The sequence below is a fragment of the Macaca nemestrina genome, chromosome 8 (genome assembly GCF_043159975.1).
Source record: "Macaca nemestrina isolate mMacNem1 chromosome 8, mMacNem.hap1, whole genome shotgun sequence".
NCBI lineage: Eukaryota > Metazoa > Chordata > Mammalia > Primates > Cercopithecidae > Macaca > Macaca nemestrina.
In genome coordinates this window covers 763957-786064 of record NC_092132.1, presented here as the reverse complement: position 1 = coordinate 786064, position 22108 = coordinate 763957, and the positions used below count along the sequence as shown (strand labels likewise).

Here is a 22108-nt window from a genome sequence, read left to right as displayed (position 1 = left end):
TGGGGGCTCTTCTCTGACTCCTTGGTCAGTCTCTTCCCACTTCCCAGAGCAGTGCCCTTGGCCAGTCCTCTGGCTTCTTGGTGGGATTCAGCCTCCCTCTCCAGCCACTGAAGTTGTCATCCTGCTTGATGGCCCCCCTTGGCCGTCTGAGAGGCAGCCCCCACACAGCCCGTGCAGAGCCCACCTGCCTCCTCCATGCCCTCCTGCTGGACGTCCCAAGCCCCCGCGGAATACCACACGACTCGATTTTCACCATCTTCCTTTCTCTACACACCTCATTCCATCAGCTCTACATGCCACAGATGGCAAGAGATCCTGGTGTTCTCAGCCGCTAAGAAAGAAAAACGCTACAGTGACACCCTGGCACGTCCCTTGTCCTGACAGCAGAGTTGCTAAGATGTGAAACGTGGCTCTTGGAACCCAGAAGTGTGGTGTGTGCTGCTTTCGCTGGGGGCAGCGGCTGGTGTACAGCACACGCTGTGAACGGACGGTGTCCACCACCCACTGCCTCCCCAAGTGTGGTGTGTGGTCTGCTGCTTTCCCTGGGGGCAGCGGCTGGCGTACAGCACATGCTGTGAACGGACGGTGTCCACCACCCACTGCCTCCCCACCAGGCCCGGCCTTGACTCGGGCTCTGCTGAGGCACTTGGGGAGAGGCCCTGGTGGTGGGCTTGACAAACTCCCACCCGATGAGTCACTGGCTGGAGCTGCAGTAAGTCAGGAGTCCTGGGCCAGGGTGCAGTCACTAGAGACAAGAGGTGGGTGTGGAGCAGCTAACAGCATGAAGCGCACCGCCTCTGAGCCCAGCCTGGCCGGGTGCGTTGGGACCTGATTGCACTCAGAAGACCTGGTGCTGCCCTGGGCTTCAGTGAGGAGTGGGGAGGGATGGCAGGCAGCCTCAGCCTCCCCTGTGGCCAGAGGTGAGCCACGCCTGGCCAGGTGGTGGACCTGTTTCCCAGGCCTCGGGGCTGTGGAAGCAGCTCTGCCTCACACTGCATGCCCAGGCAGAGCCCACCAGGGAAGCAGCTGTCACCGAGTGACGCAGGCCATGAGGGACGCAGTGGCAGGGACAGAGCCAGGGCCGGGCCACCACACACACAGGGCAGGCCCGGCGAGCGGGGATGTGTGCTCAGAGTCCCCGGAGGGTGGAGAGAACACACAGGCAGGCCTGGGGGAGCCGCCCAGGCAGGAGGGTCGCAGGAGTATCTTTATTGTGGGGAGGGGCCCGGCCCCCAAAGTCCTGACACCAAAGACAGACACAAGATGGGCAGCTGCAGACAGTGAGTTGTGTGGATGACCAGGGCCTGTGTGGCGGATAGGGGACCAGGAGTCATCGCCTCAGACTCTGCCCTTCCGTGCAGGGGCTGGCGCCACGGGCTCAGGCATGCAGGAAGCGGTTGAAGGCGTTGTAGGCTGACTCCAGGTCGAACAGCATCTGACGCACCTGTGAGTCGTCCAGCTCGTCTGATGCCGACATGCCGCTCAGGGTCTGCAGCCTGGGAGTGCAGCACGGGGCATGTGGGGTGGGCAGAGCCTCAGGAGCACCGCGGGGGCTCTGCCTGGCGGGGAGGGTCTCAGGGGCACCGCGGGGGCCCTGCCTGGCGGGGAGGGTCTCAGGGGCACCGCGGGGGCTCTGCCTGGCGGGGAGGGACACCCACCACTGGCTGACCGTCTGGCGACCCTCGAAGTCGGGCGGGAGGTGGCTCATTCGGTGCATGGTCTCCATCAGCTCTCGCAGGTCGGGCTGGATCTGGGACACACAGCGGCTGGGACCCCAACACTGGCTCCATCCCCTCCTGCCTAGGCCCCCTGCCAGCCCAATGCCCTCACCTCATCCATGGCGCGAATCTCCAGGCGCAGCTTGTCCATGACCGTGATGAAGAGCTGGGGGCAGGTGTGCACATGAGGGTTGCATGTTCAGGGGTGGGGGTGGCCCCACAGCTCACAGGCCCCAACCCCTTCCCAGCCACAGCTGTCACTAGGCCTCCTCACTGTACTCTGCTCCCAAACCCTGCGGGCCTCCTGAGTGAACGAGGTCCTGGCTGCCCAGACAGCTGCATGGGAACTGGAGGGTGGGCCCACACACTATCTCCCGAGGCCAGGACCCCACCAGAACGCACTGTGCTCATCCCCCCAACAGGAGTCCAGGTGGCCCGGGGGGCCTCCCCGTAGGCTGCCAATCCCTCATCCCTAGTTAAAAGGGTCCCCTTCCGCCCAACAACTCAGAGTGCTACCCAGCTCTGGTGGTCCAGGACTCTACCCTTGTGCCCAGCTGCAGCGGGCGGCCCCGGCCCTCCTAACCCTGTGAGCGCTGGGGGCTGGGGCGCACCGAGACTACGTCGGCAATGCAGCGGTTGAGGTTGCCCTTGTCGTCCTTGATGGTGATGGGTCGGTCCTCCTTGATCCGCTCCATGGCCAGTGGACAATCCAGCTGTGGGGGGCTGACATGGGTGCTGGGGCTCTCAGGACAGTAAGCCCCAGGTGGCCAGAGCCCTCCGGAACCCCCATACCCACGCCCGACAGTCCCCGTCCCATGGGGGTGGAAGGACCAGGCACTCACGCGGAACTTGCGGCAGAACTCATCAATAGTGCTGATTTCTGAGCCCTGAACCTGCCTGAAGGCAGCTTTGTACTGCACCAGGAGCCGGGAGCAGGCTGCCGTGTACCTAGGGAGAGGTCAGCTGCGGCCCAAGCATGGGACCAGCGTCGCCCAGCTCATCCTGCCCCCTCAGCTGGTCCAGAAGCAGAGCAGCTTCCAGAGAGGGCCGGGCAACAGGCAAAGGCAGGCCGAGCAAGCAGGAGGGACTGCTAGCAGCTTTGGGGGGCGAGGCCCTGAGCACATAGTGGGGCTTGTAGCTCACCTCCAGGTGGAAGCCCCAGCTCCCCACCCCTGCCCACCCTCTGAACGACAGCAACCAGCCATCTGTTATGATGGCCCCATCCATAGCTCATGGTCCTGTGTGGCGGCCTGTGAGGGTCTTGTCACTTCATTGCACAAAGCCCCCCAAAACATCCTGAGACATCCCCAAGCCTCCCGACCGTCTTTTAAGGTTGGCTGTGCTGGGGGATAAGGGTGGGGGAGTGGGCCGGATGACACCCCAGGGGCTGCCCCTCTGCCCGCCTCCCTCCCCACCCCCCAGGACTTCCCTGGCTGAGACCCAGGGGCATCCTCCTCACGCTGGGTGGGGCCCACATGGGTGGGCACCTCACAGCCTGACAGACTCCTGTTCTTGCTGTCTACGGAGCACCCAGGCCTGGCAGGGCAGGAGCAGGCCTCCAAGGACGTGGGCTCTTACTCGCTGGGGGAGACGCAGTCCTTGATGTAGGCTTTCTCCAGGGCTTGCATTGTTTTCACCACCGCGAACAGCTCTGCCATGTTGTCGTACCTGAGGACACACCTGTCTATCGGGCCCCGGGGTGCCAAGCCCAGAGCACTATCCCCTGCCCGGAGGTGCCACTGTGGGAGCTCTGCCCACCTCTCGCTCCATCCTGGAGTGCCTCAGGAACGGTTCCCCAGCCTGACCCTGTATCCTCCCACCTCTCAGTGTGGGATGGGTCTGGGGGAGGCTGCCCCAGGGCAGCCAGATGCGCACGGGTGTGTTGGGGCAGCCTGGGTGGCTAGACTTACTTCTCCCGCTCCCGGGCGTTCTTGTACAACTTCACTTCCTGCCGGAGAGAGCAGGCTCTGTGGGCTGGTGCCAGCAGGGGCTGCAGAGCCCTGGCAAGGCCACACAGGTGTTTGCTGTTGGCCAATGCTGGCCGGGTATGCACCCACCACTCACCTCATACAGCTCTGGCTTGTTCCCAGGGGCTGCAAGAGAAGGCAGAGAGCTGGCAGGCTGGCCCCAAAGGGAACCCAAGGGTAGGCTCCAGTCCCAGCCTCTATTTCAGTTCCTCCCTGAGGCCTCCCAGGCTGGGTCCCAAAGAACCCAGAGGGAGCTGGAACACAGGGGTTCCAACCTCACCCCATCAGTGTGTGGGGGGACCTGAGGATAACGCCTCTAAGAAGCCGGGGGCCGCATGACAGGCCCAGCTCCCCAGCTCCACTGCGGCTCCCTGGCCGAGTCACCTGCGCAAGTGGCCACGTCCTGCTCGTGACTCATGATGCAGTGCCAACAAGGCTCATCACGCACGGCCTCTCCCCTGGGTTTGGTGACACAGGGTGCCCAGGACCCCCACGGTTCTGGCCACACTGAAGCTCATCATGTCTGCCCAGCAGGACCAAGCCAGTTCTGCCTGGAGAAGGTTTCTGGGCCCTCAGTGCTCCTGTGATAAACTGCATCAGCCCCTGGCCACCCCCAAGGCTGTATGAGAGCAGGGTCAGATGCCTCCCCATCCCTGACGCCTAATACCCAATACTGCCCATCAGCCCCTGCAGCAGGGGCTGAAAGCCTGTGCCCTTCCGGCCACACTCACCTCCTATGCCCGGAGTGGCTGGGATCCCGTGAAACATCCTCTAGGCTCTGTGGTGGCCACAGCACTGAGACCTGGGGAGCAGAGCCAGGGCCGACTCAAAGATGGCCCCTAAGCTAGGTGTGGTGGCTCACACCTGTAATCCCAGCACTTTGGGAGGCCAAGACAAGCGGATCACCTGAGGTCAGGAGTTCGAGACCAGCCTGGCCAACATGGTGAAACCCCGCCTCTACTAAAAATACAAAATTAGCTGGGCGTGGTGTCACACACCTGTAATCCCAGCTACTCAGGAGGCTGAGGCTGGAGAATCGCTTGAACCCAGGAGGTGAAGGTTTCAATGAGCCAAGACTGAGCCACTGCATTCCAGCCTGGGAGACAAAGCAAGACCCTGTCTCAAAACAAACAAACAAACAAACAAAAAACAACAAAAAAGACAGCCCCTAAGCACCAGGTCCTGGAGACCCAGGGCGCCACGAAGAGCTCTCCCGAGCTCAACAGTGGTGAACACACAGGGTGCTATGGGGGCTGCCAGGAAAAACTGAGGTACTGTGGACACTAAGGACAGCGGGGTGGGGGCTGCCTTGGGGTGCGGTCCAAGCTGGAGGTTGAGGGAGCTGATGAGGGAGCTGATGAGGGAGGCAGGCAGCTGTTTGATGGCCGGGGAAGAGAGTTCGGGGCACAGGAACAACAACTCAACAGCTCGCCTTTAAGTCGGCATGAACTTGGAGGAACAAACAAGCTGAGGGTGGAGCTTCTCGAGCGAGGGGGTCCTAGGGCATGAAGACGGAGAGGTGCCTCTAGGTGGGCAGCGAGCTGGGGAGAAAGAATGGAAGCGGAGCCCGTGGGAGGGTCCTGCCTAGTGCGGAAGCTGGGCCAGCTCCAGACTTCTCTCTTTGTAAGTGGAACCGTCAGATCCGCCGAGGGATCTGAGGTAGGATTAAAATGAAGGAGTTACGAACGACAGCCTGTTTCTGGCCCAGCGGGCGGGAGAGTAAGGTAAACTCGGACGGAGAAGGGAGAAGGGAGGGGAGCGGGCCTGGCGGGCAGGCGCAGGCAGCTCTCGGCGGAGAGGCCCGGGAGGGCAGCGCTGAGCCGGCTAACTGCGGGAGCGGACGGTGCTACCGGGGATGGGAGAAGAGCAGAAGGGAGGGAAGGCGGCCCGCGCCGAAGAGCCGGGAAAGAGCAGCGCCGCTCATGTGGGAAGGGAACGTCTGGGTCAAGCTCTCCGAGGGTCGAGGCCATTGCGAGCCGCGGGGTGGGGACCGAGGCTGCTCGGCAGCCGTCACGGAGCCGCCAGGTAGGAGAGGGCCGAGGAGCCAACCGCCCCAACCACGCAGGGGCTTCTGCCCAACAGCGAAAGCGGACGTTCTGCAGCCACGAGCGAATGTGCAAAGCAACCTCGCAGAGTGGACAATGAGCAAGAAAAGCGTTTCTAAAACATGCCCATGACTTTTGCGGCACTCAGCCGAGGCTGTGCCGGGGCCCAGGCGCGCCCCGAGGGTGCCAGGCCCGGGATCGCCTCTCCCCACTCGGCCCCTTCCCCACCCACCGGCCCCGGGTACCTGGACGGCTCGCGGTCCGGGAGATGGCGCCGGGGGCGGGGCGCGCTCGATCAGCTACTCGGCGCTCGCGCCTCACGTCTGCGCCTGCGCGCGCCGGAAGCGACCCTCCCCATCGGCAGCTCGGCGCTCAGCCCTCACGCCTGCGCCCGCACGGGCTTCCGGCCACGCCCCCCAGCGGCGCAGCCCCGGGGACGGGACCGGCGCAGCAGACGCGAAGCCGGGTCTTACGCCGCCCACCCGCCTGCCAGGCAGCCACGGGGAGGGAGGCGGCAGGTTCATTTTTTTAATTAATTAATTTAGACGGTCTCGCTCTGTCGTCCAGGCTGGAGTGCGGTGGCGCAGTCTCGGCTCACTGCAAGCTCCGCCTCCCGGGTTCATGCCATTCTCCTGCCTCAGTCTCCCAAGTAGCTGGGACCACAGGCGCTGCCACTGCGCCCGAATAATTTTCTGTATTTTTAGTAGAGACGGGGTTTCACCGTGTTAGCCAGGGTGGTCTCCATCTCTTGACCTCGTGATCCGCCCGTCTCGGGCTCCCAAAGTGCTGGGATTACAGGCGTGAACCATCGCGTCCGGCCAGCAGCTTCATTTATTAGGGGCTTCGGTGAGGGTGGGGAAAGGCGGCGCCGGGGTCAGAGGCGCCGGAAGAAGAGCTTGGAGCCGTGGTCCAGCGTGCACTCGCCGGGGCACGGCCGACTGGGCCGCAGCTGGCGCAGGGCGTCCCGGTCCTCGGCGCCGAGGCGTCGGCTGCACAGCTGCAGTTCCCGGAGCTGCGCGGCGATCTTGTCCCACAAGCCCAGGCCCAGGGGACCCTGGATGGCGCAGCCTGCGGAGGGAAGAGGGCAGGCCTCAGCGCTTGCGGGGGCCGGCGGCGTCCCGGTGCCCGCGGCAGGCTCCAGGGAACCAACTCGCTTTCCCTGAGGGACCCAGGGCTGCAGTGAGGGGCAGCGGGCAGAGCCCCGGAGAGGCCCCATGACACTCCAGGAAGGAGTGGGCTCCTCTGCACCGCCAGCGTTGAGGCAGGAGGAAGGTGCTCTGCCTCTGACGGTGCCCGATCTCGAAGTCCATGCCTACACGTCAGTCTCCACCCATAAAGACATAATGGGGCTGCTTGCAAATCTGTACGTGGTGGGCCTGAGTGGCTCCAGGACACTAAGCTCAGGAATTCAGGGAACTGGGTGGAAAGGTACAGATGCCAGGAACCCAAGTGGGGGGAGGGGATCTCCCACCAGCACTCGGGCGCCGTCCTGGAAAAGGCGGTCTGGCCCTGGGGGGTGAAGACGGGGCGCAGGAAGACAGCAGAGCTCCCCCTTGTGCTCTTACATTCACTTACAGCCCTCATACCCCGGAAGGCAGAGCCTGCCCTGGCCCCAGCTGGGAAGCCAGGTCCCTGGGATTGTCTTCCAGACAGCTCAGGTTGGGGACTGCCCTGATGTGGCTCAAGAGAAAACAAGCTAAATGAGACCACAGCCTGGGCAGGGTTGTGCGGGAGGAGCCCCTGCCAGGAAGTGGGGGGGTCCCTTGGCAGCTTTCAACACCCTGACCTTGGGCTCCCTCTTCCTGCCAGGGACGAGAAAGTCCCTGTGGAAGGGGTCCTTGCCTGCCAGAGTCTACTCTGAAGGTTGGGTTGGAGACCAGAGGCAGAGACCCACCTCGCCCCCACCCTGTGGTTTTAGGAGCTGGGATCATGCCCCCTTTCTGTCACTGTCTCCCTGCCCCCTGCTGCCCCAGCCTCACGGAGCCCAGCCTTGCTGCCTGGCTGGTAGCAGTGACAGCCCCTTAGGAGGAGGCCCCCGGGTCTCAGGCAGGTCCCTGAAAAGGCCAAACATGGCAGGCATGGCCACCATACCAGCCCTCACCTGACAAGCCAAGGAAGCTAAGGCCTTGGGGCCGCTTTTGGAGGGTAGACAGGAGCTCTTCCAGGCTGACACAGCTGATCTCAGGATTTGCGGACAGATCGAGCGAGATGAGCGAGGGGCACAGAGGGAGACATCTGAGATAACGTGGGAAGAAGTGCAAAGGTTGGCTTCCAGAGGCCAGTGCCCCAACACTAGGAAAGCTGCCCTGACAAATGCCCAGCTCAGGGAGCCTCGGGCCAGACCCAGGGGCAGGTGCCCCTCTAGGGCTGGGGGTCCTTCCCAGGGGTCAGGGCCACAGTGGCCAGCTCTGGGTGTGCCTGGCCCAGCTTGGGCTCCTCTCAGCACTCCCTGGAGAGCTGACTGAGGCTCCAGGTGGTAAGAGCAGTGGCCCTCATGTGGGCCGATGCACAGCAGTGACAAGGACACGCCCAGAGGGGCGCTGTCAAGAGCCACAGGCCCATGCTAAGAAAGAAGCCCGAGGATAGTCTGCCTTCCAGGACAGCCTGAGAGGCTGGTGGAAACTGAAGGAGCCATGTCTCCGGACGCGCTGGGGAGGAAGAGCTGGTACCATTTCTGTGGCCCTTCTCCCGTAGCCCAGCTCCCCTGGGGTCCGGAGCCATGTGATCAGACCCCCAGGCCAGCAGGCAGCAGGGCAGGGGCGTTACCTGCACAGGTCTCTAATGGCCTTGTCCCCCAGGTGGTTTGCAGACAGGGTCAGGTGGGCCAGAGCACAGCCTTCCTGGACATGAGCAGAGCCCCAAGGGGGCCAAACCGAGTGGCGCACCTGCCCTCCCTGCTTCCAGCAGATGCACCCACACCCAGGGGCCCAAAAGGGAGCAGAGTCCCCCATCAATTTGGAGATCGGAACACCTCTCCCGATGTGGGTCACACTCTGCACGTGGTGGTGTGAAAATAGGGTCCCAGTTGGGCCTGGAAGACCCCCCAGGAGAGAGTATCAGGGGCCCCTAGTGTGCCCCTTGGGACCTGCCTATGGGTGGGCAAGGCCACCCTGGGTCCCAGGTCCTATCTGGTGGGCAGGAATTCATAGCTGAGACAAGCAGCTGTACAAAAGCATTCCCCCAGCGGTTTTTTTTTTTTTTTTTTTTTTTTTGAGATGGAGTCTCACTCTGTGGCCCAGGCTGGAGTGGCCGGATCTCAGTTCACTGCAAGCTCCGCCTCCCGGGTTCACACCATTCTCCTGCCTCAGCCTCCCGAGTAACTGGGACTATAGGCACCCGCCCCCTCGCCCAGCCAGTTTTTTGTATTTTTTAGTAGAGACGGGGTTTCACTGTATTAGCCAGGATGGTCTCAATCTCCTGACCTTGTGATCCACCTGCCTTGGCCTCCCAAAGTGCTGGGATTACAGGCATGAGTCAGTGTGCCCGGCCTGTTTTTTCTATGCTTTTTTTTTTTTTTTTGAGATGGAGTCTCGCTCTGTCGCAGGCTAGAGTGCAATGGCGCGATCTCGGCTCACTGCAATCTCCGCCTCCCGAGTTTAAGCAATTCTCTGCCTCAGCCTCCCGAGTAGCTGGGATTATAGGCACCCACCATCATGCCCGGCTAATTTTTTTATTTTTAGTAGAGACGAGGTTCCACCATGTTGGCCAGGTTGCTTTTGAACTCCTGACCTCGTGATCCACCTGCCTCGGCCTCCTAAAGTGCTGGGATTACAGGAGTGAGCCACCGCGACTGGCCCCCCAGCTGTTTTTTCTAAACCTCCAAACCTCTAACCCTCTCTGTAGAGCCCTTCAGTGAGTTCAGTCGGAATCTGGGGAGAGGTGAGCTCCTCCCAGCTCCCTGGGACCTTTGGCCTCTGAGGCTCAGTATTTTCTGGGCCCTTCCCCACCTCGTACCTTGGCCAGGTATCGGACTATGGGCTCCATGAGGCCTGAGTCACCCTTGCCGGCTGCCACGGAGCTGAGCTCTAGGTGCAGGAGGGTGCGGGCGGGCAGGCTCTGCAGGGTCCTGGCCAGGGATGGGGCTCCCAGGGCATTGTAGGACAGGCACAGGGTCTTCAGGTGCTCAGCGTCTGCACCAGGGCCAGAATCTGTCAGCCCCACGTGGCCACAGCCCTGTACCCACCCCAAGTTCTGGGCCCAGAACCCTCAGGACCCCTTTGGGGAAACCACTACCACAGTGCTTGTGGGGTGGGGTGGTAAGTGCAGAGTCAAAGGCTCTCGCCCACGTTCTCCCAGCTGGGAGGGTGGGGTCAGACTACCAAGCTCGGCTGCCCCCCAGTTCTGGACACCTTGCCCTCTCCCACCCCACAACCACACGGTCCTGGGCCACATGCCTCTGCACGGTGGGGTGTCAGGGGAGTGCACTGACCATTGCTGCCCCCCTTACACTCCCCCACCCCTGGATGATACCCAATTCCCAGCCTCTTGGCACTGGGACCCCAGTCTCTGCCGCCTGGGTGGGCTCACAGTGGAACTGCCTCAGTCGAACAGCACTCAGCTGGTAAGCACGGGTCAGGGACCACCAGACATTGAGCTGCCTGGACTCTGCTCGCGGTGTTCCCTGGGAGGGTCAGCCTGGCTGGGTGGGCACCAGATGCCCCTTGGAGGCAGACCCTGTACCCATACATCCATCTATTGCTCCCAGGTGCCAGGCCCTCTTGGAGAGCCAGGTCTGGCATCCCAGGCCCCTAGACATTGTTTGTTTTTTTTGAGACAGAATCTTGCTTTGTCGCCTAGGCTGGAGTGCAGTGGCATGACCTCTGCACTCCATGTTGGTCAGGCTGGTCTCGAAATCCCAACCTCAGGTGATTTGCCCGCCTTGGCCTTCCAAACTGCTGGGATTACAGGCGTGAGCTACCGCGCCCAGCCTAGACTTTTTTTCTTAAGGGATGGGGTCTATGTTGGCCAGGCTGTCCTGGAACTCTTGGCTCCAGCGATACTCCCGCCTCAGCCTCCCAAGTAGCTGGGACCACAGGTGTTGCCCCTGTGCCCAGCCCAGGCCCCCTCTGAAGGTCCTCGAAACCCTCAATGCCCCAGGGCTAGGGAATGGACAGGGAGTACCTGGTCAAGCTCACCTTGGAAAGCACTACCCAGTGCTGTCTGGTGGCTCGGGAAGAAGCTGGGGCCAAAGCCACAGGCCTGTAGACGCAGGGTGCTGAGTAAGGGGCAGGTGCGCAGGAGGGAGGCCAGGGCCTGGCCACAGCCGTCCCCCAGGGGGTTCATGCTTAAGTCCAGCTCCTCCAAACTCTGTGGAAGACACAGGCTGGCAGTGAGCCCCCAGCAGCCCCAAGGACAGGGTCCCCCTTGGGGCTTGGCTTGGCTGTCTCTTCCCCACCTTGCCTGGCCTAGCCTATCACAGCTGGGCACTGGTTGGCTCTCCTAACTGCCCCAGACCAACCAGGGACCTGCAGAATGGGAACCCTGACACCCCGCTGTTGAGGGCCCACTGCTCCCTGTGCCTCTACCTGCAAGGTGGCTTGGCCTGGGAGCCCCATGGCAAGCTGGCGTAGGCCTTCAGGACCCAGGTGATTGGAGGAGAGGTCGAGGAGGGCCAGGCTGGGCATGGTGCCCAGGGCAGCCACCAGCTCAGCCACACACTTGTCCCCCAGCCGGTTCCCTGCCAGGCGCAGCTCGCGGAGTGCTGTGTGCAGCTTGAGGGCCCGCAGCAGGGGTGTAAGCTGGGCCTGGTGTAGGGCCAGGGAGCAGGCGCTGAATGAGAGGCCCGAGCCCTGGAGCTCCACGGCTTGCAGTACCTGTTGGTGCTCCCCTGTGGGGAAGGATGTGGTGTCACCAAGGCAAAGCCGGCCCTTTCTGCCCTCTAAATCCCAGACAAACCAGGCAGCCCCTTTTCAACAGCCCCAGGGGTCACCCACTGGACATGCTGCAGCGCCCACTCGCACATGCCTGTGGGTCTAGCACTGTGAGGCCGTGGGGGCCGATGTGGGTCTGCAGCACCCTAAGCTCCACCAGTCAGCGCCAGATTCCACGACCCCTGGGACAAGCTTTCTGGGAAGCTTCTCCAGCAGCTCCCAGCCCACGCGAGGCTCTCCTCCTTGGGCTTGACTTTCCAGGCTTTTGGCTGCTTTTTACCATCTCCCCATCAGCAGCTCATGGGGGCTGAGGGCTGTCCTCTCCCTGCCATCCATACTTCCAAGCGCAGGACACAGCACCCACCAGGCTGGGGGAGGTGTACCCCGAAACACCCGAGGTCCAGGAACGAACTGGGCTGGTGGAGCCTGTGTGCCCAATCCCCTTGCACGGCCTCACCCAGAAACTGCAGCTCTCCTGGCTCTCACCTTGCCCCAGGCTCTGGCAGGCCCTGCGGTAGCGGTCGGTCAACGGAGGCAGGTCCCACGAAGTTACCTCAGCCAACACCTGGAAGGCACCGTCATGAGCCACCTGGGGGCTCCCGGTGCCTAAGGCCCTGGCTCCCGTGGCTCACCTCATCATTGCTCTGCAGCACATCGGGGATGGGGTCCTGTGGGGCCAGCAGGGCCCCTTCTTTCCGCAGGGTGAGCCTGGGCAGCAGCCCACAGGTCTGGTAGTAGCGCTGGGCCGCCTGCTCGGCCAGCCAGGCCACAGAGTGGGTCTCACTGCTGCAGGGACAGAGGTGCTGCTGCTGCTGCCTGCGCACAGCTGGGGTGAAGCCCCAGGAACCCGCCATTCCTGCCCAGGGCCAAAAGCCCCCTCAGCCGCTTCTCCCACTCCCAGGTAGCCGGCCCCTCCTCTCCCTGCAGCCCAGCACACCACCAGCCCCTCTGCCATTCCTGGGAGCCACATGGTCCTCCAGGAACACACCAGGGAGTCCTCGTCACACTCCCCACCCTGACGTGCAAACATGAGCACCCTGGCATGGAGCTGCACAGGTGGGCTGCAGGGTAGGGCAGGCGACGTCTCACCTGTGTGGGACAGGGATAAGGAAAAGATGATCCTGAACTTGAACTCGAACCCGGATGGGAGGTGGCATGGCCAGACCCTGGCAGGTGAAGGCAGCAGGGTTGAGTCAGGAGCCACAGTGGGCTCCACCCCACACCTGCCTGCCCCAAGTGAGGAGAGGGCTCTGCTCCAGGTCTGCACACCCACCAAGGGCTGGCCTGCCGCAGAGCTCTCCCCACTGGGCTCTGAGACCCTGGCGGTGCTGGGGCTTCCTGGGGGTTCTGAAGACAGGCTGCTGGGCCCTGCCTTGACCGGTGCACTGCAACTCTGCACGCAGGTCAGGCGGACCTGCTTGGCTCGGGCACGGGGCCTGCTCTCCTCACTGTCCGACCCGGAGGTACTACTAGGCCTGCGGCTGTCCCCAGTGCCCTGGGGGCGGGGCCGGCGGCTGCGGGTCAGGGGCGTGTCCAGCTCCAGCCAGTCTCCAGCCAGGCACTCCTCCTCCGGGATGAGCGCTGCCTGGGGGGCAAGGGCTTTGCTCTGGCCCCGCGGTGGGTGAGGCCCCAGCCGGCTCTGAGCACTGCCCACACCCCGGATGGCTGCCTGGTAGGCTGCCCGGCTGTTGCTGGCTGCGGCTGCTTCCCTGTTGCTGGCAGGGCCAGGCGTCCGGGCTGCCACCTGTTGTGCTGTGGCCAAGCACCGAGGCCTCTTCTGGGACAGCCGCGGGGGGCCTGCGCTGTCCTCACCTTCCGAACTGCTGCTGCTGGCTGGCCCATGCCTGCTCCTCCGAGGCCTGGCCACGGCTGGTGCTGCCTGCCCTGGGGAGACCCTGGCACGGGCCTGAGAGGCCTCTGGGGGTCTAGTGCTATTAGAGGGGGGTTTTGGGCAGGGGCTCAGAGGAGGAGAGGTCTCAGGGTCAAACAGAAGGCTACTTGGGATGGTGAGGGAGTCCTGGGAGCTGTGGGGATCTGTGGAAGAGAGAATCCGTGTTGAGGCAGGGGCCCAGCACCTCCCATTCCACCTGTGAATGAGCATCTCCCGAAATCAGGGCCCGGGGACTCTCAGGGTAGGCATAGCAACCCTAGGGATGCGGGAGGCCCTGCTTGCCTTGGCCTGAGGCGGCTGCCTGGAGCAGCATTTCCATGGCCCTGGCCTTCTGCCGCGTCTCCAGGTCCAGGTCCCTGCGGTACAGCTTCACCCACTGCTGCAGCGTCTCCAGCGGGCTGAGGCCCTGTGTGGTATCAGTTGAACAGGAGCACAGCAGCCCCCATACCCTCACCTTTGCCCTCTGCCCCACCAGGCTCACCTTTCGAGTGCGGAGGGTGACGGACGCCCCCCGTTCAAGCAGCAGCTCAGCCACCTCAAAGTGGCCACAGTTGAGGGCATCATGCAGGGGGGTGATGCCTTCGCAGCCCTGGCCACCCGGGTCGTCCACTGCGGCCCCGTGATCCAGCAGGAAGCGGACAATTTCTACAGACCAGGAGATGTGAGCCCAGCTCCTGATGCCCCCCAGGGACTGACTCTTTGCCCCACGTGTCCACCGAGGTGCGCCAGGCTCCTGTCCCTTGCTCACCTAGATGCCCGTAGTTGCAGGCCTCGTGCAGAGGCGTCCAGCCACAGTAGTCCCGAGGGTTCAGGGGGTGGCCCTGTGACCAAGGACAGGAAGGAGCCTGGCCCTGTGTACGTCACAGCTTGGCCCCAGTCCCATGAGCTCTGCAGCCTGAGCTGGGCCCAGGGCCTCAGTCTTAGAGCCCAGAGCAAGTCCCGTGGCCCTGCCCTCTCCTCCTCTGGCCCAGGCGTCACCAGTGAAGGACATGCTTCCCCGAGACAGGTGGACCAGCCACAGCATATCCTCCAACCTCTGTGCCTGCCCGGTCCCCTTGTGGGCAGACGGTGCACCCAAATTGCAGGGGCATGAGGCAGGTGGGGTGGGAAGGTGCCCAGGTTTCAGCCCAGGGGCTAGCCCCCATCCTGGCCAGGCTGACCAACTTAGCTGCAACACAGATGCGTACCACACAGCAGGCACCCCATTTTTTTTTTTGAGAGGGAGTCTCACTCTGTTACCCAGGCTGGAGTGCAATGGTGTGGTCTTGGCTCACTGCAACCTCCTGGGTTCAAGCAATTCCCCCACCTCACCCTCCTGAGTAGCTGGGACTACAGGCGTGCATCACCACACTCAGCTAATTTTTGTATTTTTGGTATAGACAGGGTTTCACTATGTTGGCCTGGCTGGTCTCGAGCTCCTGACCTCGTGACCTGCTTACCTCGGCCTCCCAAAGTGCTGGGATTACAGGCATGAACCACTGCGCTCGGCCTGGGCACCGCATTTTTTGTGCTTTTTATTTTTGAGACGGAGTCTCGTTCACCCAGGCTGGAGTGCAGTGGCACAATCTCATCTCACTGCAACCTCCACCTCCTAGGTTCAAGCGATTCTCCTGCCTCAGCCTCCCAAGTAGCTGGGACTGCAGGCACACGCCACCACATCCAGCTAATTTTAAAATTTCTTGTAGAGACAAGGTCTTGCCAGGTTGCCCAGGCTGGTCTCGAATTCCTGGGCTCATGTGATCTGCCTGCCTTGCCATCCCAAAGTGCTGGGATTACAGGCATAAGCCACTCTGCTCAGGCTCTGCTTTTTAAATTTTTTTGAAACAGGGTCTCACTCTGTTGCCCAGGCTGGAGTGCAGTGGCATAATCACGACTCACTGCAGCCTCAATCTCCCAGGATCAAGTGATCCTTCTGCCTCTAGGACCACAGGCAAGTGCCACCATGCTAAGGAGCCCCATTTTGAAGATGAGGAGGTTGAGAGAGAGATTTAGGGGATCTGGCACAAACCCACAGCTCCTCCATGCTGGGCAGCCTGTCCCGTGTCCCAGAGCAGGGCCCACCTGCCTCACGAGGTCCTGGACGCGGCGCAGCTGGCCCTCGATGCAGGCTCGGTGCAGCAGCGTCTCCCCCATGTCGTTCCGCCGGTTCCACTGTGGGCACAGCCAAGCCAGCACAGGGCAGGGGCGTGAGGAGCTGGCAGGGCTGCTGAGCAGGGCGAGTGGGGGTAGGGTGCCGTCCTCACCTTGCTCCCCTTCCGCCGGCCCGGGCGGCCCTGCAGCTCCTCGTCCTCCTCCAGCTGCGGGGTCAGGCCATCGGCGTCGTCCTCTGGAACAGAGCCAAGTCCACCCCAGGTGAGAAGCCCTCACCCCGCTGCAAGCTCCCCAAACTCCCAGGTACAAAGGAGCCAGAGATGGGAGGGCTGAGCTCTGAGGCTGCTGGGCTCCGGGGGCTGCCCAGCAATGGTCCCAGCGCTGCCTCCACGTCTACCTGGCCCGGCTGGGATCCTGCTCCTGCCCGCCATCCCTCTGCCCACTCCAGACACACCCCTGAGCTTTCTGCCCCAACCCACGCCTGGCCCTCCCTCAGAAGAAGGCCTGCCCGAGACCCATCCATCTGTGTGACAGCCGCTCATCCCCACACCCAGACCGGCTTGTGAGCCGGTCTTCCTCCACCCCAGGCCTTCTCCACCCGTCTCCTGAGCTGTGTCGTCAGGCCAGGTCAGCCCTGGAGCCTGGGTGTCCTGCACCTTGCAGCCTCCACCCTGCCTAGGTGGCAGACACACCTGCCTCTGTCCCTGCTCTGGGTGACCCCTCGTCACCATGCCTTTCACACACTGCCAGCTTCCCCCGGGTCCTTCCCCAGCTCCTCACTGTGCCCACCAGCTGAGCAGCATTCCCCACAATTCTAGATCCTGATCCACCTCCCCGCAGCAACCAATCTGGTGAGGCCCCAACTTCCCACAGCTGCCTGGCCACTCGGGGTTCTAACAACCCCCTTGAGTTCAGAGCTGAAGTCACAGCCTTCCCTGGAACATCCCCCAACAGACCTCACGGACAGGCTCCTGCCACCCACCAGTCAGTCAGAAATCAGCCCCCAGCTACCCGCTGAGCCCGCTCTCAGCCCTCTCTCCCTGCACCACGGCCAAGGTGGCTTCAGTCCAACCCCCGCTCCAGCCAGTCCTTCAGGCCTGCCCTCCATGCAGCTGATGTCGCCGGCCTCTGAAGGAAACCCAAGCCTGCTCTGGAGAGTTTCAGGAAGGTGCTCAGCTCTCAGAGGCACCCGGGGTTCTTCAAAGTGCACTGTCTCACCCCTGGCCCCAGACGGCACGTGTGTCTCTAACGGGACCATGTCCCCAGCTGACGCTCACACGGCTCCCAACCACTGTCTCCTCCGGGAGGCGAAGGCCTGCTCCAGGCTCCCTGCAGGTCACCACCTTCTCTGTCCCGTTCCGGGAAAGCACCGGCCGTCCTGGCTTGTTCCCACCACAAGCCCTGAGCCGGCTGCACGGCAGCACAGCACACCCCTCTCCAGCCCGGCCCGGAGCAGGCCCAGGGAAAATGCCAGGTGCTGCCGGCCCTCACCGCTCTCTGAGAGCTCCACCTCACTGGCCTCCAGGGCTTTGCACTCCGCTGTGGCTGCCGCCTCCTCCTCCTCATCTTCATCTTCATCTACACTGAGCTCCTGTAGTCTGGTTTCGGTGCCAGGGGCCTCCTGAGGCTGCAGCCTCAGCTGCACGGTATGGAGGTGCTGCAAGACCTGCCTCTGAAGAGCAGAGGGATGCTTGGCTCAGGACTGGGGGTGTGGCAAGCAGAGCTGGGGGCTGTGGATGCAGAGAAAGATGGGGATGTGGGACAAGGAGCAGGCAGACTGCAACGATGCTGGGCTTGTTGGGGAGCCAGTGTGGGTGGGACGGGCTCTTGTACCTGCAGCTGGGGCCGCTGGGCCTGCTGGGCACAGCTGAGCGCCTTCTGGAAGCATGGGGCCAGCAGTTCGTAGGCATCGCCAGCCTCTTCACGGGACAGTGCGATATTCAGCCAGGTCTTGGCCTCCTGGAGCAGGAGGAAGGACGGGGTCGAGGGCTGCTGCTCTCCGTGTCCAACAGGCCCCAGTCAAGCGTCCCCGGCTGCCCACACAGAATGGGAGCCCAGCCTCCCAGGTGCTGAGGGTGGACGGTCCTAGGAAGGAGCTGCCTGTCCAGTAAGGACATCTGTCCATGGCCACCCTGAGAACGGCAGTCCTGAGGCAGAGACATGGGTGAACCTGCATTCGGGCGGGGAGCCAGGGTTTCACCTCCAGCATATTGCCGCTGCGCAGCCTCAGCTCCTCCTCATAGTGGCGCACGGCCCCACGGTGGTCCTTCATGTCTCCCAGTGTGGCGGCCAGGGACACGTGGATGATGGCCCGCTCGGCACCCGGTCTGTCCAGCAGCTCAGCGAAACGTAGCTGGGGGCAGTGCCAGTGAGGCTGGGGGCTGCCACCCTGGCCAGGCCTCGCCAACCTCACTGGCCCTCCCACCCAGCCGGGGCCACACACCTGCTTCTGGTAAGCCTCAGCTGCCCTGGGAAAGTCTCCTGCCTTGGAGAAGAGGTCACCTAGCTGCTCACAGATGGCCATGGCGCCCTGAGGGTCACTTCCCTCGGCATCTTCCAGCTGTTGCTGCAGTCGGACCACTGCCAGCACTGCCAAGAAGAGGTTCATGCAGGAGGGCAACACAGGAGGCCCTGACCCCAGCTCTACCATCTGGCCACCTGGGGTTCTAACGACCCCCTTGAGTTCAGAGCTGAAGTCACAGCCTTCCCTGGAACATCCCCCAACAGGCCTCACGGACAGGCTCCTCGGCCTCTTCCAGCTGTTGCTGCTGAGCCGTCGTGGCCCCTCTACCCTCTCCCTCTGCCTGCCTGTTTATGTGGGGGTTAACAGGAGGGTCTATCTTGGGAACTGGTCTCAAGGGTCACAAGAACTAACACACTTAAAAACTTGGGGCCAGGCACAGTGGCTCACGCCTGTAATCCTAGGTCTTTGGGAGGCTGAGGCAGGCAGATCATGAGATCAGGAGAGCAAGACCATCCTGGCTAATACAGTGAAACCCCGTCTCTACTAAAAATACAAAAAAATTAGCCGGGCGTGGTGGCGGGCGCCTGTAGTCCCAGCTACTCGGGAGGCTGAGGCAGGAGAATGGCGTGAACCTGGGAGGCGGAGCTTGCAGTGAACCGAGATCGCGCCACCGCACTCCAGCCTGGGCGACAGAGCGAGACTCCGTCTCAAAAAAAAAAAAAAAACTTGGATGGTGCCTGGCTCATAGCAAGGGCTGACTGCTGCCAACCTCCAGTGGTGGTCTCGGCCATCAGCACTCCTGGACCACATGCGTGCCACCTGCTGTTCCACCCGGGAAGCTAGGGGAGCAACTACTGTCTCCAGTTTGCCAGTGAAGATGGTGGCTGCAAAATAAAAGCCCAACTGGTCTCCTGGCCGCCCTTTCAGTGCCCCTGACACACTGTGTTGAGCTCAGAGAAAAACGGGGGTTTTCTCCTGTCAGGAACTAGGGCACCTGTCCCTCTTGCGGAAGCTGCTGCCTCCAAGGACAGGTGCTCATGCCTCCTCTGTGAGGGAGGGAGCTCCGTACACACCTGGCAGGACTCCACGCCCCCCTGGGCTCGCCCCTGCACACAACTCCCGGGGCCCCACCCTGGCCCCAGGTTCACCATGCGGGAGGTTCACCCCCCTCACCCCCCCCACACCCCACACCCCCTGGGCCCCACCCCAGCCCCAGGCTCACCATGCTGGAGGTTCTGACAGACGGCTGCTCTCTGCACAGGCTTCTGGGAGCCCAGCCTGTAGGCCTTCTTCAGGGCTCGCTTGGCAGCCAGAAAGTCTCCCAGGTCTTGGAGGACCTGGAGAGCAAAGGACAGCACGGTTTTTGCAAAATCCCCAAGGCCCAAGTCTCCAGGAGCCTGAGCTCGGAACCACACACAGCGGGTACCTGTGCGATGGCCACGCAGCACTCGCTCTCCATGAACCGCTTCCTCATGGTGTGCGCACACTCCCGGGCACCCTCCAAGCAGCGCATAGCCTGGGAGTGCTGGCCCGCGCGCCAGTGGACGGTGCCCAGGTTGTAGCGGGCGCGGAACAGGTCCTCGTAAAGGTGGTTCTGCCTGCAGAGGGGTGATGGCCTGAGCACCTACGAGCTCCTGAGCACCCAGGAGCGTCCCACCGGTGATAGCTGCTGATGCCACACAGGCCCCAGCCCTGCCATGCTATGGTCTCAGGGCCCTAACCATGCCTGGTCTTCGCCCAGTGTGAGGCACAGGTGTGAGAGGTGGGGGATGAGGCCCAGCCAGGGTGCTCTCTCAGGAGGACCCTGGGAGAAATACTCCCCTAACTACTTCCTCCAGGAACAAGGGACTCCACTCTCTCCTGGGGTGGGGTGGGGCCTTACTCCGCAAGGAAGATGCTCTTCCTGAAGTAATCGTTGCACAGGGCTGTCTGCTGCAGGCTCTCAAAGGTAAGACCCAGGTTGAGGTAGAGGCGGGTCCTCATCTCATTCAGCTCTCCCTGAGCCAGTGTCCCTGGAAGATGCCCCCCACTCAGCCACTTTCTCCCCACATGGGGTTTCCAGCTTTGGGCCCCATTTGGGGCCTGTGCAGTGCCTCTCCTACCCTCTCCCTCCTCCCGATGTTGGGGCAAGGGTCCTGCTACAGACAGAGCACAGAGTGGATAAAGAGCCGAGGATCTCCAGGGAAAAGGTTGCGGAGGGCATGCACCCCTCACACAAGAGCCCTGCAAAGGGAGGGCCCCAGAAGACGAGATCGCCCAAGGAGGCTGCAGGGGTGCTGGGCTGCAGCCTCTTCAGCCTGCAGTTCAGGAGGCAGAAAACGAGAAGGGGCCTGCCCACCCTCCAGCTCCTCATCCACAATAGCCAAGCTCTTCTCAAAGGCAGCCTGTGCCTGCAGCAGAGCATCCCTCGACTGGCAGTGGTCATAGATGTCCAGGTGGGTGCGGCCGATGGTGGCCCAGGCCCTCTGCAGCTCCGTGTGGTTGCGCAGGGAATGTGCTAGCTCCAGGTAGTGGTGCTGGTGCTGAGTGTGGAAGGAAGTCACTGCTGTGAGCTGACCCCGCCTCAAGCAAACCAGCGCTGCCAGATTCCCAGAGACCCTGTTCTTGCTAAGGAAAGACTCCTGCTCCCCTTAACCCCCACAGGGCAGGCCAAGGTCGGCCACATGCCCCTCCTCTGCATGCCAAGGCCTCTCTGTGGTGACAGTGGCTTCACGCTGTATGCAGCCAACGCTGTCACGTGCGGAGGGGCGGCTGGGGATTGGTGGGGTGGGGGTTTGCAGTCCTGCCTCCAGCAGCCAGGGTCAGGGAGAGCTTTCGGGCTGGGGCCTGACCACCCCCAACACAAACACAGCTAAAATAACATTCATTAATGGTTTCTGGTGCCAGGAAACCTACTCCTGCCCCAGTCCCAGGAAAGGCTGGGGGGTCCCCACTGGAGGACTGGGCCGGCGCGGTGAAGTTAAGGCTGCGTCAGGCCAGGTATCCCTTCCAGCCCGAGGCTCCTGACGGTGAAGACCGGGCCTCCCTCCTCAGAAAAGGGCTCCAAACAGAGGCCGACCGGGCTGGGCGAGGCCAGTGAGGGTGCCCGCACCTGCAAGGCAGTCGGGTAGTCCTCCATCTCGGCCAGGCGCTCTCCGATCTTGCGGTGGGCCACGGCACAGCCCAGGGGGTCGTCAGCGCTCTCCCGGAGCCGCAGCTCCTGCCAGTGCTGCTCCAGGGCTTCGGCGTAGCGGCCTAGGCGGGGACACAGCACGGCCTGGCAGGCGTCGCGGGTGCGAGGGCGGACCTGGGGCGGCGTCTGCGGGAAGAGCCCGTCGACCCCCGGCCCCCGACCCCGGCGCGGGCCCCAGCCCCCAGCCCCGCACCCCGCTTCCTGGTCCCAGCGCTCACCATGGCCGGCCAGGAGCTCCCCCAGCTGGTGGCACAGCGCTGCCTCCTCGCGCCGCTGCCCGGCCCTCTGCGCCTTGGCCTTCGCCTTGCTCAGCTCTGTCGGAGGAAGAGGAGAGCTGAGCCTCCGCGGCGGGGTTCGGGGCCGGGGCCGAGTCCCAGACCCTCCCTAGCCTCCGCGCCCCCGGCGCAAGGGGCCCCCGAGGGACTCACGGCGAAGCTCGCGATCCAGGCTCATGCTCGGGTCGCCGCGGGATCTGGACTTCCCGCGCTGCGCCGCGGCCCCGCCCCTCGCCGCCGACACGCAGGCCCCGCCCCTCGACGGCGGCGGTGGGCGCGGGGCATGCTGGGAAGTACGGTCCGCCCGCCCGCGACATCCTCGAAGTTCTAGTGTGGGAGGAGCTGGGGCGGGGGCGCGGCGACAACTAGGGCGTCGACCCGAGGAGTTATCTTCCCGGACGCCGGGGTTGGCCCGCGCGTGGAGCCCTCTGCCCTGCCCGGGGAGTGCCTGATAGGGACCCCGTTCCTCCTCGCAGGAGGCGGGGACACGGGAGGCCGGGGTCGCAGCGCGCCCTGGGTGGGCTCTTCTGAACTGCAGCCCGCGTGCCGCCCGCGCCTCTCAAGGTGGACGAGCTGTGCCGCCGCCCCAGTTCCTCCTGAAATTCACACACAACC

At 63.2% G+C, this 22108-nt stretch overlaps 2 protein-coding genes across 5 annotated transcripts; both read right to left on the bottom strand.

Moving 5' to 3' along the window:
* Positions 1-1194: 1194 nt before the first annotated feature.
* Positions 1195-6074, bottom strand: LOC105470441 (VPS28 subunit of ESCRT-I). 3 transcript variants are annotated; one of them, XM_071067584.1, is made up of 11 exons: positions 5976-6033; positions 4684-4801; positions 4417-4487; positions 3783-3811; positions 3629-3666; positions 3297-3386; positions 2561-2666; positions 2330-2431; positions 1831-1884; positions 1659-1750; positions 1195-1496 (listed from the first exon to the last, which is right to left on the bottom strand). In XM_071067584.1, the coding sequence occupies exons 3-11, from the start codon at positions 4451-4453 to the stop codon at positions 1379-1381; spliced, it is 666 nt and encodes a 221-aa protein (XP_070923685.1). In that variant the 5' UTR covers positions 4454-4487; positions 4684-4801; positions 5976-6033; the 3' UTR covers positions 1195-1378. The 3 variants fall into 3 exon arrangements, with proteins under 3 accessions (XP_070923685.1, XP_070923686.1, XP_070923687.1); XM_071067585.1 differs by lacking the exon at positions 5976-6033 and adding an exon at positions 5118-5486 and having other exon boundaries at positions 4684-4781; XM_071067586.1 differs by lacking the exon at positions 4684-4801 and having other exon boundaries at positions 5976-6074.
* Positions 6075-6543: 469 nt separating this feature from the next.
* LOC105464218 (tonsoku like, DNA repair protein) lies at positions 6544-21720 on the bottom strand. Of its 2 annotated transcripts, none has more exons than XM_071067582.1 (26): positions 21647-21720; positions 21437-21532; positions 21138-21280; positions 20385-20568; positions 19929-20058; positions 19473-19644; positions 19269-19383; positions 18026-18171; positions 17783-17935; positions 17416-17541; positions 17074-17254; positions 15735-15817; positions 15553-15642; positions 14240-14312; positions 13973-14136; positions 13774-13897; positions 12874-13634; positions 12690-12766; positions 12233-12386; positions 12087-12165; positions 11256-11557; positions 10866-11037; positions 9685-9860; positions 8497-8570; positions 7832-7965; positions 6544-6798 (listed from the first exon to the last, which is right to left on the bottom strand). In XM_071067582.1, the coding sequence occupies exons 1-26, from the start codon at positions 21669-21671 to the stop codon at positions 6605-6607; spliced, it is 4128 nt and encodes a 1375-aa protein (XP_070923683.1). In that variant the 5' UTR covers positions 21672-21720; the 3' UTR covers positions 6544-6604. The 2 variants fall into 2 exon arrangements, with proteins under 2 accessions (XP_070923683.1, XP_070923684.1); XM_071067583.1 differs by having other exon boundaries at positions 12233-12383.
* Positions 21721-22108: the final 388 nt, after the last annotated feature.